At 56.8% G+C, this 10,892-nt stretch overlaps 2 protein-coding genes across 2 annotated transcripts in view; both read left to right on the top strand.

Moving 5' to 3' along the window:
* RETSAT (retinol saturase (all-trans-retinol 13,14-reductase)) overlaps positions 1–2,176 on the top strand; it is a 4,724-nt gene extending 2,548 nt beyond the window's left edge. Inside the window, exons 6-8 of the mRNA XM_009335082.1 lie at positions 390–556; positions 903–1,062; positions 1,624–2,176. Of these exons, the coding sequence (XP_009333357.1) occupies positions 390–556; positions 903–1,062; positions 1,624–1,769 (473 nt within the window). The 3' untranslated portion in view covers positions 1,770–2,176. The remainder of the gene's footprint in view (positions 1–389; positions 557–902; positions 1,063–1,623) is intronic.
* Positions 2,177–3,843: 1,667 nt separating this feature from the next.
* On the top strand, positions 3,844–6,784 carry LOC103926227 (caspase-3-like). Its single transcript, XM_009335071.1, has 4 exons — positions 3,844–4,045; positions 4,192–4,364; positions 6,268–6,421; positions 6,537–6,784. The coding sequence occupies exons 1-4, from the start codon at positions 3,844–3,846 to the stop codon at positions 6,782–6,784; spliced, it is 777 nt and encodes a 258-aa protein (XP_009333346.1).
* Positions 6,785–10,892: the final 4,108 nt, after the last annotated feature.

Here is a 10,892-nt window from a genome sequence, read left to right as displayed (position 1 = left end):
CCAGGCTGCCCAGGGAAGGGGTTGAGTCCCCATCCCTGGAGGTATTTAAAAGGCGGGTAGATGAGGCGCTGAGGGACATGGTTTAGTGGGCATGGGGGTGTTGGGTTGACGGTTGGACTCGATGATCTTAGAGGTCTCTTCCAACCTTAATGATTCGGTGATTCTATGATGACCGCAAATGAGGAGTTTCTCCTAAAATAGCCGCGGTCAAAGCTGCTGAGCAGGTTGCTCGTGGAAAGCGGTCTTCCAGGGAACTGGACCAGGATACGGGACCACAAAGACCGGGGGACATCCCGGGTGTTCGCATGGGGCGGGTTGGGTTTGTGGCAGCGGAATGGTGGCATGAGGGCGGGCAGAGGGACAACCGCCCCAACCTTGTCCTGCTGCAGGTAAATCCACGCTGGCCATCGCGACCTTCGCCAAATACGAGTGGTTTGAGGAGTGGAAGGACAAGCAGGTCAATAAGCGGGGAGATGATTACGAGGAGTTGAAGAAAACCTTTGTGGACACCGTCATGCAGGCCGTCTTCAAGCTCTACCCTCGCATCGAGGACAGGGTGAGGAAACCTGGGGTTCGCGGTTCCTCCAGCTCCTCTCCTGGGTCCTGTACACCCAGCCCCTTCCTGCAAACGTAGGAGCAGGGTCTGGGTCTGCTGGACATGAGGTCCAGCACCAACCCATCGCTGCTGCCTCCTGACCACGCATGGTGCAAGGCGGGGGTATGATGATCCTCCAGGACCATCCTGGGACCAAACTTGGCCAGAACCACCACCCAAGGGGTCTGCAAGGAAACCTGTCCCAGCCCGTAACCCCCACGAAAACAGCTTTCTGGAGCACAATGAGTCACCCCGCACCATCACGCCTACCCCCATGCAGACCACGTTGTCCCCTCGTCCTCCCCAGATCGAGTACATCTCCGGAGGGACGCCCCTCACCAACCAGCACTACATCGCCAGCCCCAGGGGGGAGATCTACGGCGTCGCCCACGGCATGGCCCGCCTGCAAGCCGAAGCCATTGCCACCGTGAGGGCGCAGACGGCCGTCCCCAACCTCTACCTGACAGGTACCACGGCCACCGCCCGGACACCACGTTCTCAGATGAGGACGCCTCCGGGGAAGCAGGATATGGGGGGAGAAAAAACTTAAATGAAATAAGGGGACAAGCCGCTGCCGTGCCATGGGGTGATGCAAGAGCCGGTGGAGCGTGCCTAAGCGGAGCTGCATGGTCCCAACGGGAGGAGGAAAGGGCTGTGCCTCCTCCAGCTCCTGGACGTTGTCTCCCTGCCCAGGGCTGATTTATTTTAGCTGGGCAGGATGAGGCCCTTTCCCTGCGGGGGAGAAAGAAGAGGGGTCAAACAGGGAGGGGTTTTGTGGGGTCAAACCCAAGGGTTGGCGTGGGGGCAGCTGGAAGGTGGGGAGGGCGGATGGGGGACGGGGACGGTGATGTCCAGCAGCGTTGAGGGTCAGTTGGGGACAGAGAGCGCGGGCTGCCCTGGGTGGGGAGGGCGGATGGTGGACGGGGACGGTGATGTCCAGCAGCGTTGAGGGTCAGTTGGGGACAGAGAGCGCGGGCTGCCCTCGGGTCCCCAGCACGGCCCCATTGCCGCCTCCCGCTCTCTTCCAGGGCAGGATTTGTGCCTGGGCGGCTTCGTGGGAGCCCTGCAAGGAGCCCTCATCTGCAGCAGCGCCGTCCTCAAGCGCAACCTCTACATTGACGTGGCATGGCTGAAAAAGCGCACGCAGGCCACCGACTCTAAGAAGAGGGACTAACGCCTGCCGTCCCACCGGCCAGGACCTCCCTTTCCCTCCGGTGCCTTAGTTTCCGCTGCAAATCACCCGTAGCACATCCTCCTCTAATGCAAAGCCAAAGGGTCACAAGCCCAGGAAGACGCCGTAGCCATTTCCAGGCAGCTTGCCTTGGACCTTACCCACCTAGAGCTCACCTCCTTCCACCACAACGCCCACCGCTAGCGAGTAAAAGCCAGCGCTGAGCCCTGGCCGCCCTTTTGAGGGCAAAACCCTTCGCCCGCTGGAGGGAAGAGGGGCTCCAAGAGCTGCCATGTGCAGCAGCGGCCAGGAGAGAAGTCAAGGCAACCCCAAAAACCAGGCTGCTGCACCAGAAGGCAAAAACCCAACAGCTTCTACCAGCAAACGCCCACGGCCGCTTGATCCCCACCAGTGTCCGAAGAGCATTAACCTTCACCTGCGTCCCCCAGACCCGCTGGGTCAAGGGGAGCAAGCCCGCCCCCGGGGATGCTTTCCCCCGCTTTCAGACAGCAGCTTCGGTGCCGAGTTGGGCTCCTAAAGCTTCGCTGGGCTCCTAAAGCTCCACGGGGGAGTCAGGAGCCCCGGGGGTTGCGGAGGCAGAGGAAGAAAGACCTCCCCGGGACGGTGTGCACCGGCTCGCCCAGGCAGCAGTTCGGTAAACCCCCGCCAGCCGCTGGACGGGCACCGCCTGCAGTTAAGCAAAGGGAAATCACGCCAGGCTAAGCCCCGTCGCTGCGTTTTAACCAAGACACCCGGGAGAGGCTCACGGACACGGTCCTTTAGGAAGGAGCCGGCTCCTGGCTCAGCGGGGCGGCGGAGTAAGCGGGTCCTTCCGGCGTGCCAAAGCCAGGCGTGGCGGCTGGAGTGATTTAAGCCAGGTTTAAATAGGTTTAAAACTATTGAAGAGCAGCGGTGCTTGCTTAGCTGTATGGTGCTTTCAAAGTCATGCCTTGCGGCAGCGGCGTAGCAGGACCAGCGTGCTCTGCAGCGACGCAGCCCCTCAGCCCCGCGATAGTTCAGTGCTGCTCTACCCTCCATCGCCCAGAGACGTGCGATGGTGCCAACACCCGCTCCTTTAGCAATTAAAAAAAAGTCCAGCCCTTCTGTCTGCTGGGAAAAAGCTTGGGAACTCAAAGCCCTCTCCAAATGGGAAGGGAAGCATGTGAGACCAGAAATAAATAATAATAATAATAATCATCATCTTGTGATTTGCGCCTCGTGACACGGGATCAGCAGGGCTGGGGTGAGGGCGGCGTGAGAGGGCTGCTTTTCGACACCGCAGGTCAGCAAGTCTGGGAAGGGAAGGAGAGAGGGGGTGCAGTTGAGAGCCGGCCTTGTGAGCGTGTCGCCGGGGGCTCATCCTGCACCGGCACAGAATGTTTTGGGGAGGAATAATTGCAGAAGTGCCATAAATGGGTACCCCAAGTGGGTAAAACCAGCGGGCGAGTGCCTGCTGCCTCCCCGGGAGCGGGCAGGGTTAGGCAATAAGCAACACTGGCCAACAAGCCCTGCTAGGAGCTCGCGGGGGAAGCTGGAAGGGGCCATTTTCCCCCACGGTCAGCGACGGGAAGCAGGAATTGCCTGGCTTTTTGGGGAAACAGGGACTCAGACGGCGAGAAAGGCAGGGAGGGATTGCCTGGCCGCTCCCGGTGCTTCCCGCAACGCAGGCATTTCCATCCCCCAGCCCTCTCCCTCCCCCCACCATCCCCTTGGGGCAAAAAAAAAATCCTCTTTTTTTTTTTTCCCTCTCCTCCCCACATATGCCCCATATGCTCCAGGCCGGAGGGTGCCAGCCCAGCCCTCTCGCAGCTGAACCCAGGGGCGAGCCGTGGCCCCCTCCGACCCCTGTGAGTCATGCCCAGGTGCCACCTCGCTCCCTCAGCAGGTGACAGGGCATTGCTCCTGCCTTGCCCTTGAAAAATCAACCACGCTGGCGCTGAGTCAGCCAGCAGAGCAGGGTACGTTGTCCCGCACTTCCCGAAGGAGGACTCCGGCCTCGCTGCTAGACAAGCCTGAGCTCCGCGCCGGGACGGTGGGGGTTTGGAGACCACCCACCCATCCGAGGGGACACCCCAGCATGTCCCAGCCGAGGCAAAGCCGGGCTCTTGTCATCGTCAACACCGATTTCAGCAGCAGCGACGGTGATGTGGTGTGTCAGACCCGGGCAGGAGCCAAGAGAGAAGCGGAGAAGCTTTCCAACATACTCTCACGGCTCAACTACAAGGTGAAGCTGATGCATAACAAGACAGCCAAGGAGATAGAAGACCTTTACCAGCAAGGTACACGTCCCCCTGCCAGCCCCTAAACCCCCTCCTCGTCTTCCCCCAAGCCCAGCTACCTCCCATGTCCCACCTCCCGGTCTAAGTACCCTCCGCGACACCCTGGTTCGATGCTCAAAGGCATCGGTTCGGCCGCGTCTTTGCAGAGTCCTGCTGCGAGCACGGAGAGTACTTCGTGAGCATCATCTCCAGCCACGGAAAGGAGGGGATCATATTCGGTTGCGACTCGAAGCCGGTTATGCTGACCCGGATTTTCCAGATTTTATCGTCGGAGAAGTGCCCGGTGCTCACCAAAATACCCAAAATCTTCTTTATCCAGGTAACACAGCCGCTGGACGAGAATTTGATTCCCTTTCTCCTAAGTTTGTGCAGAATTAGACTGGCACAAGCACGAGGCTTAAGGTTGCTGCTGGTGTTAAGTCTGTTCCAATCGTGGATTTTGCTACATCCGTGCGAGAGCTCCATCCTTCCGTCACTCCCCAGCTTCCCACAACCCTCCATCCCTCTTTTTTCACGCTTTCACCAATTTTGAGGTTTCTTTGCTCACTGCAAACACTCCTCTCCCAGCCCGCCATCACCCACACCCGTGTCCTTTCTTGGGGAAACAGCCTCGGCCTTTTCCCAGTGCCTCCAGGCAGGAGCGTTTCTCCCGGTGGTTTGCACCCTCAGGACTACCTGGGCTGAGACCCAATTGTTTGCCACGATACGCGACGTTGCTGGGATCAAATACTCCTCCCAGACACCACCAGGGTCTAGATGAATCGGTAACAGCTGCCTTCAAATCCCATCACCGTGACATCTGGGCGCAGCAAGCTCCCGGGGCAGGGCTGGGAGAAGCCCAGCTACGAACTGGTGATGTAGGAGGGGAAAAAAAAAACCAAACAAAGCCCACGGCCGGTTCCCAAGCAGTGAAGCAGGGGGGAGCCTGAACATGTTCCTGCAGGAAAGGAGCCCTGGAAGTGCGCTTTAACGCCGATCCGACAGGGAGGGTTAGATCACCGAGCAAACTAATAATTCAGCAGCTGGATGGATACCAGCAGATAGCGCCGAGCTCTTACGCAAACGTACAGGAATTTTTTTTCACCTGAAAGCAAGTATAAATTACTCACGGCATTTCCTTCTGGCAAAGGGCTTGGCCTCTGTTCAGGGAGCAGCGACAGCCGGGGACATCCCCCAGACGAGCCGACAAACCCGGAGGGTGGTCTGGGCACCCCGCTCAGCGGGCAAAGCTTGTGCTGGTGCCGACGAACGCTGTCCCCGACAAACTGCAGGGCTGGGGTTGCCCAGAGCCCAGGCTGGAAGAGAAGGGCTGCTTCCCCACGGCATCACCACGGCTCTCAGGTCCCCGCGGGCTCCTGGTGGCCTCCGTCCACCTCTCCGGGGCCGTTCAGTGCCAGGGTGTTGCAGCTAGCTTGCAGGCATCTCTGCGGGCCAAGTCCCGAGCGAGGATTTACCGCTAGCGTTTGGCGGGGAGTTTGCACAGGGAGAGGTGAGGGGGATGCTCCCCCCTCCCCTAACGCTGGGAGACGTCCACCGCCGCCGTTTGGTCTGGTCCCAACCAACGTGTCCCAGCAGAAGTGGCTCCAGGTAGGGGTGAAACGTGCCCTCAGAGCAGCCTCGGCAGCTCTAGTGCCTCTCCAGCACCTTCCCAGCACCAGCCCCGTACTCTGTCCCCACAAGAAAGACCAAACCACCGCGTAGAATAAAGGACCGTGCACGAACGGGGCTGCCCGCGGGCTGCGCTCCAAGGGGAGTCTCTGCCAGCACTTTCCCAGCGGGCTTTTGTGTTTCCGGGTGTATTTCTGGGTTCGCACGTGCAGCAACCGCGTTTACCGGGGAGGGGAGGGGGAAATGCAAAGAGAAGGGGAACCAGCCTCGCGAGAAATGCGCAGGGAAGAGAGGAGGGAGCCCCATCTCTAGGCTTGTCGCAAGACAGGCTTGGCAAAGCTGAGCTGCAGTGGGTGAGAAGGGAAGAGGGTGGTCGACGGACGAGATGGGAAGGGGAGGGAGATGGGAGAGGAATCGTGTGGGGCTGTAGGACTCGGGGAACGGGAGCTGGGAGGGGCTCTGCACCACGGGATGGGTTGTAGGCTTGGCTTGAGGAGGGCTACAGGTCCACAGGGAGCCCCCAAAGACCCCAGGAGCTTTAGGCTTGCCCTGGAAATGGGCAAAAGGGAGAAAGCAGAGCAGGGGGAAGCTCACGACAGCCGTTCTGCCCGCAGGCTTGCCGGGGGAAAGAATTCGACCAGGGGGTGGTTGTGGAGTGCGACAGCGGGGAGCTTCAGCTAGAGTGCGAGCCAGAGTGCGAGCCAGACTGCTTCTCAGACTACCTCTCCATCCCTCCTCAAACCGCCGTGATGTTCGCCTGCAGCCCAGGTAAGGGAGAGCCCCTGACACACCAACGCCGGCCAAAAACGTTTCCTTTTGGAAACGTTGCCATCAGAGGGCCACGGCGCAGCCAACGTTGCTCTCCTTCCTTTACGCTCTGCAGGCTACGTGGCCTTCCTCAACATCTCCGGATCCATGTTCCTCCAGAGTCTGCTCAAGGTCCTGGAGGGAGAGGAACGTCACCTGGCCCTCAACCGCCTCATGACCCGCGTTAACTGGGAGGTGGCCTTTTGCTGCCAGGCCAGGGGCACCTATGAGGGATGCAAGGAGATGCCCTGCTTCGTCACCAACCTGCTGCAGGAGGTCTTCCCCTTCTCGGCGCCCATCATGGAGGAGGCAGACGGTGTTTGAGAGCTGCCAGCTCTGCAGAAAAGCCCGAGGGGCGAAGAGCAGCAGCTTGGCTGCAGGAAGTCCCCTGTCATGCATGGAGAAGAAAAAAGGACAAGAAAACCAACAGAAAAGCCCTCCGGAATGGTGACCAGCTCAACCTGGGATGTGCCGGAGCCACCCGCGGGGAGGTTTTAACAAGCCAAGTGCAGCTGGGGCAAATCTTACCACGGGACCTTCTGCAGAGCAGAAACGTCTGATTTAAGCACACGACGGTGCAGCGACACCCGAACGCCCTACAGCAGCAGCCCCACGCCACGGCTACCCGCAGCTCCAGAGCAGGACGTAAACCTGCTTCTCCCCCTGATTTTCTTACACGAAAGAGCTCCAACCTTGCAAATGCAATCTCACCCTTTTTTTTAATATTTTTTTTTTTTTTTAAATCTAAACAAACCTGCACAGGCCATGGACTTTTGTCTTACAGAGGCAAAGATGATGTGTTTATCTGGCTGGCGCCCTACCCATAATGAAAACAGTGCTGCCCTGCTGTAAAGATCACCTCATGTTCGAGCTGTTTGTTCACAAGGCTTTTTAAAAATCCAAGGCTTTAAAACAAAAATCAAATACAGGGTGGTTAGCAGGATTTGCAGGTTGGTGGCTTAAGCTGGGACCTGGAGCAGAGGTCAGGGAGTGGATTTGGGAGCATTTGCTCAAGGTAGTTGATGATGAATAATTGGGTCTCTGCGAGCTTCCTTCTTACGTGAGCAAGGGGCGAGGGGAAAAGCTCCAGCCGGGACGCGAGCAGAGGGAACGGATGGGCTGGGACACCTCGTGGACCTGATGTATTTGCTCAAGGTCCTCTCCTCCCGTTCTCTCTTTGGTACCGAGAATAAGCACAAAAGCCACGTCAACAAAAAAGCCTGAACGGCTCCTGTGCAAACACAGGGACATCCCCGGTCTGCCGGACAGGGGACCGGTCCTCAGACGGCCGCAGGAGGAGGGAGGGGTTGAAGGGGGCGAAGACCTCCTCCGAAGCGGGTAGAGTTTCACCCTGCGCTCATGCATGAAGCCTGCGCCGCCTCCACCCTAAGGGCCTCTCGGTTAAACTCTGGCCGCATCCATATTTCTCAGCGTAGCCCCGAGCAATTCAGCTCCGATAAGCAGAGCCCAACCCAGCCGGCAGATCAATTTGGTTTCGTTTAGCATTTTTTCCACTCCTGGACTTTGACTCACGGGTAGGCGTGCGGTGCAGCTACCCCGACACAACCCACGCTCGGCACTCACCGCGTCCCGGCACGCGTGACGGGATGCTCAGTGCCGCTGCCTCTCCCCCTTGAAGGACCTGCAGGGTTGCTCCTTCCCCACTACCTTTGCTCTACCTGCAGGAATAAAATAGTTTTGACATCTTTACAGCACTCTCAAATCAGGGTGGAACTGGGCAAGGGGTTCAAAGAGCTTTTGGAGCACAAATCAGTAATTCTAGGGCGATTTCCCGAAGAAACAAAAGACACGCAGCAGAGCGGTGCTCCGATCTCCTCTCATAGGAAGACTCGGATGAGTGCTCAATCCGACAACCCCATGTGCAGCTGAATGGAGAATTTTCGTTTCAAGCCCCCACTCCCACCCTTTTTTCCTCCCTCAAGCTCTCAGCAACCCCGACAACAGGAAAACAAGCGGTCCTCCCTTTTTCCTAGCCCGTCCTCTGCACTCACTGCCAGGCAGCTGGTGTCCAGCCAAGTTGGAGGAGAGTGCAGGAGGGTGGATTTTCTCCTTTTAGGGAAAAAGTGGGGGAAAGGAGAAAGTTTCTTCCATTTACTGCCGGAAGCAGCAGTAAACGCTACCCAGAAGCGCCCTCATCATCTGCTGTTGATCATGGCACCTTCTCTTTCCCCTTTCCACGGCTGGTCGGGCGGCAGCATCCCACGCAGGCTGCTCTCGCCGTGGGGGAACAGAAGCGGCACCACTGGGCGCTCTCTTTTCCCGTCTCTTCCCAGTCTCCGCTGCTCAGAGGAGGCAGGCTGTGCTGGGATCCTCCTCAGAGCCTCCCTGTGGGTGAAAGAAGAAATACAACAGGAGAGATCCACAACCGAGCTCCGTCAAAAGCAGGTTAAACTCCATCTTAAAATCAGGTCCTAAATAACCCCGCTCACCACCACGCGTACGAGGGACCGAGCCGGTCAAGAGGAACGGGGTTGCCAACACAGGGCGATCGTGAAGCAGACTGGAAACTTTTCAGATCCGCTCTCGGCTGAAACCCGTCTCGCCTCCTTCCGGCTGCAGGGTTAGCTGGTGACGGGAGGGCCAAGTCTGCACGTGCAAACCGAGCACGCAAAGCTCTGAACACAAACCACTCGGCTCAAAGAGCGCTGTTTTTGTCAAAACTGTTCTTTTTTTGGGTTTTTTTTTTTTTGCACAAAGAGGAACTAACCTGCACCGCTGTTGCCAGGTCTCAAAGGAGACCATGAAAAGAACACGCGCAAAAAAGAGGTGAAAACTCCTCACTCGTTTTTCTTAAATCCATTTATTGACTTCACCACACGGGAAAAAAAAAAAAGTACAAAGAAATATAAAAATTCTGATCCTTCAAAGCAAGTTGCATTTCACTGCAGCAGAAAACAAGCCATTTGCTGATTCGAACCGGCAAGGCAGCTGGCCTAAAAGTAGTAACATCTGGCAAAAAAACCCCCATGTACCGACAGATACCATCCATTCGAAAACGTGTTGTGTCCAAAGGGAAAAGGTTACGCGCACCTCGACCCGTTTGAAACACATTGCATAAATTTAAATACCATAAAAATCAACAAACCGGGCGTCATCCCCGGAGGTTTCACACAGCTCGGACAATGACTGTTGCCAGAAACACGCCGCCCTCAGGAACTGCTGGGTAGGAGGAGATTTAGGGGGGAGTCCCCCCGTTTAGCCCGGCGTGAGCTCTGCCTCTCCCCAGACCCTGCACTTCCCGGGCGCTGAGCAAACCAACAGCTTGAGGCGACGTACGTCCTCGTTAACCTGACGAACGAGCTCGTGCTCGGTCCGACCTGACGATCGAGACGTTTGAGGTACGACGGTCCCGCTCTCCGAAAGAACTCCCTCGCTTCGGCCTGCTGTTAAGAGTTAACTGCCGGTAACGGGGGTGGGATTTCCAGCACAGCCTGGAACGAGAGAGGGCTGAAAGGCATCCGAAAGAGCCCGTGGGATAGAAAAGCAAGAGACGGTGAAAAAAAACCCTCTAAATTATTTTTCAATTTAAAAAAAAACCTAAAAAAACAGGACAAAGCCGGAAAATGGAGTGCACGCTTTAAAAATTCAGGAATGAGCAGCTCAGAAGCACATGGTATTTCACATGTTGGAATACGTTTTCACACACACACACACCCCCCCAAGCCCCCCCAGACATATTCTCCCCAAACCCACCTCCCACCCCGCATCCTGTCCATAAATCAGCCCCCCAACAGCGAGCCTCGCGCTTATCCTACGGGATCTCTGAAACAGTGGAGTCTTGTTGCGGGAGTTCCCACCCTTTTCAGAAGGCACATTTCCCCCAAGGGTTATGTTCCCAGACTTGTTTTCCTTTCTCCTCCCTCCACCTCACACTCCCGTTCTCCAAAATAGCTTCTGCAAGTACTTTTAGCATCAGAAAAGTTTACTACGGAAACCTTGAAAGCTATTTAAAGCCAAGAGGGACTTTCTCCCGCTCTTTGTGCTTGCTAACAGCCAGCAAAAAAAAAAAAAAAGAGATATTTTTCTTTTAAGAGAGGGTCAAGCCCCTTCTCCCCTCTTACGTGGGGAATGAACCACTAGGAATAAAAAAAAAAGCACAGCTGTAGCTTTCTCGTGTCCAGACAAGGAAATGACTTTGCCCTTGTCAAACGTGACTATCTTTAGCAGCCACAGGGCAGATCACCAATTGTTCACAACCTCGGGAAGGCCGGAAAAAGGCCGGCCTCATCCCGCAAGTCGCTTTCGCAGCCAGCTGGGGGGAAGTTAACCCGACCGGGATTCTTCCTGTGCAGTCACTCGGCAAGTGCACGGAGAGGGTGACTCACGGACGGCTGGCACGAGCTCGAGAAGAGTGTGAAGAGCTCTAGATACCTCATACCAATTTTTTTTCTGCCCATATTGGAAAAAATAA

Source organism: Pygoscelis adeliae, unplaced genomic scaffold (assembly GCF_000699105.1).
Source record: "Pygoscelis adeliae isolate BGI_AS28 unplaced genomic scaffold, ASM69910v1 Scaffold690, whole genome shotgun sequence".
NCBI classification, from domain to species: Eukaryota; Metazoa; Chordata; class Aves; order Sphenisciformes; family Spheniscidae; genus Pygoscelis; species Pygoscelis adeliae.
This window is presented reverse-complemented; position numbering and strand designations above follow the sequence as displayed.

Excerpts from the sequence above, each read along its gene's own strand:
- LOC103926227 (XM_009335071.1), top strand. The coding sequence starts at position 3,844 with ATGTCCCAGCCGAGGCAAAGCCGGGCTCTTGTCATCGTCAACACCGAT. Across the intron at positions 4,046-4,191 it reads AGAAGACCTTTACCAGCAAG|AGTCCTGCTGCGAGCACGGA; the intron begins GTACACGTCCCC and ends GCGTCTTTGCAG. Across the intron at positions 6,422-6,536 it reads GATGTTCGCCTGCAGCCCAG|GCTACGTGGCCTTCCTCAAC; the intron begins GTAAGGGAGAGC and ends TACGCTCTGCAG.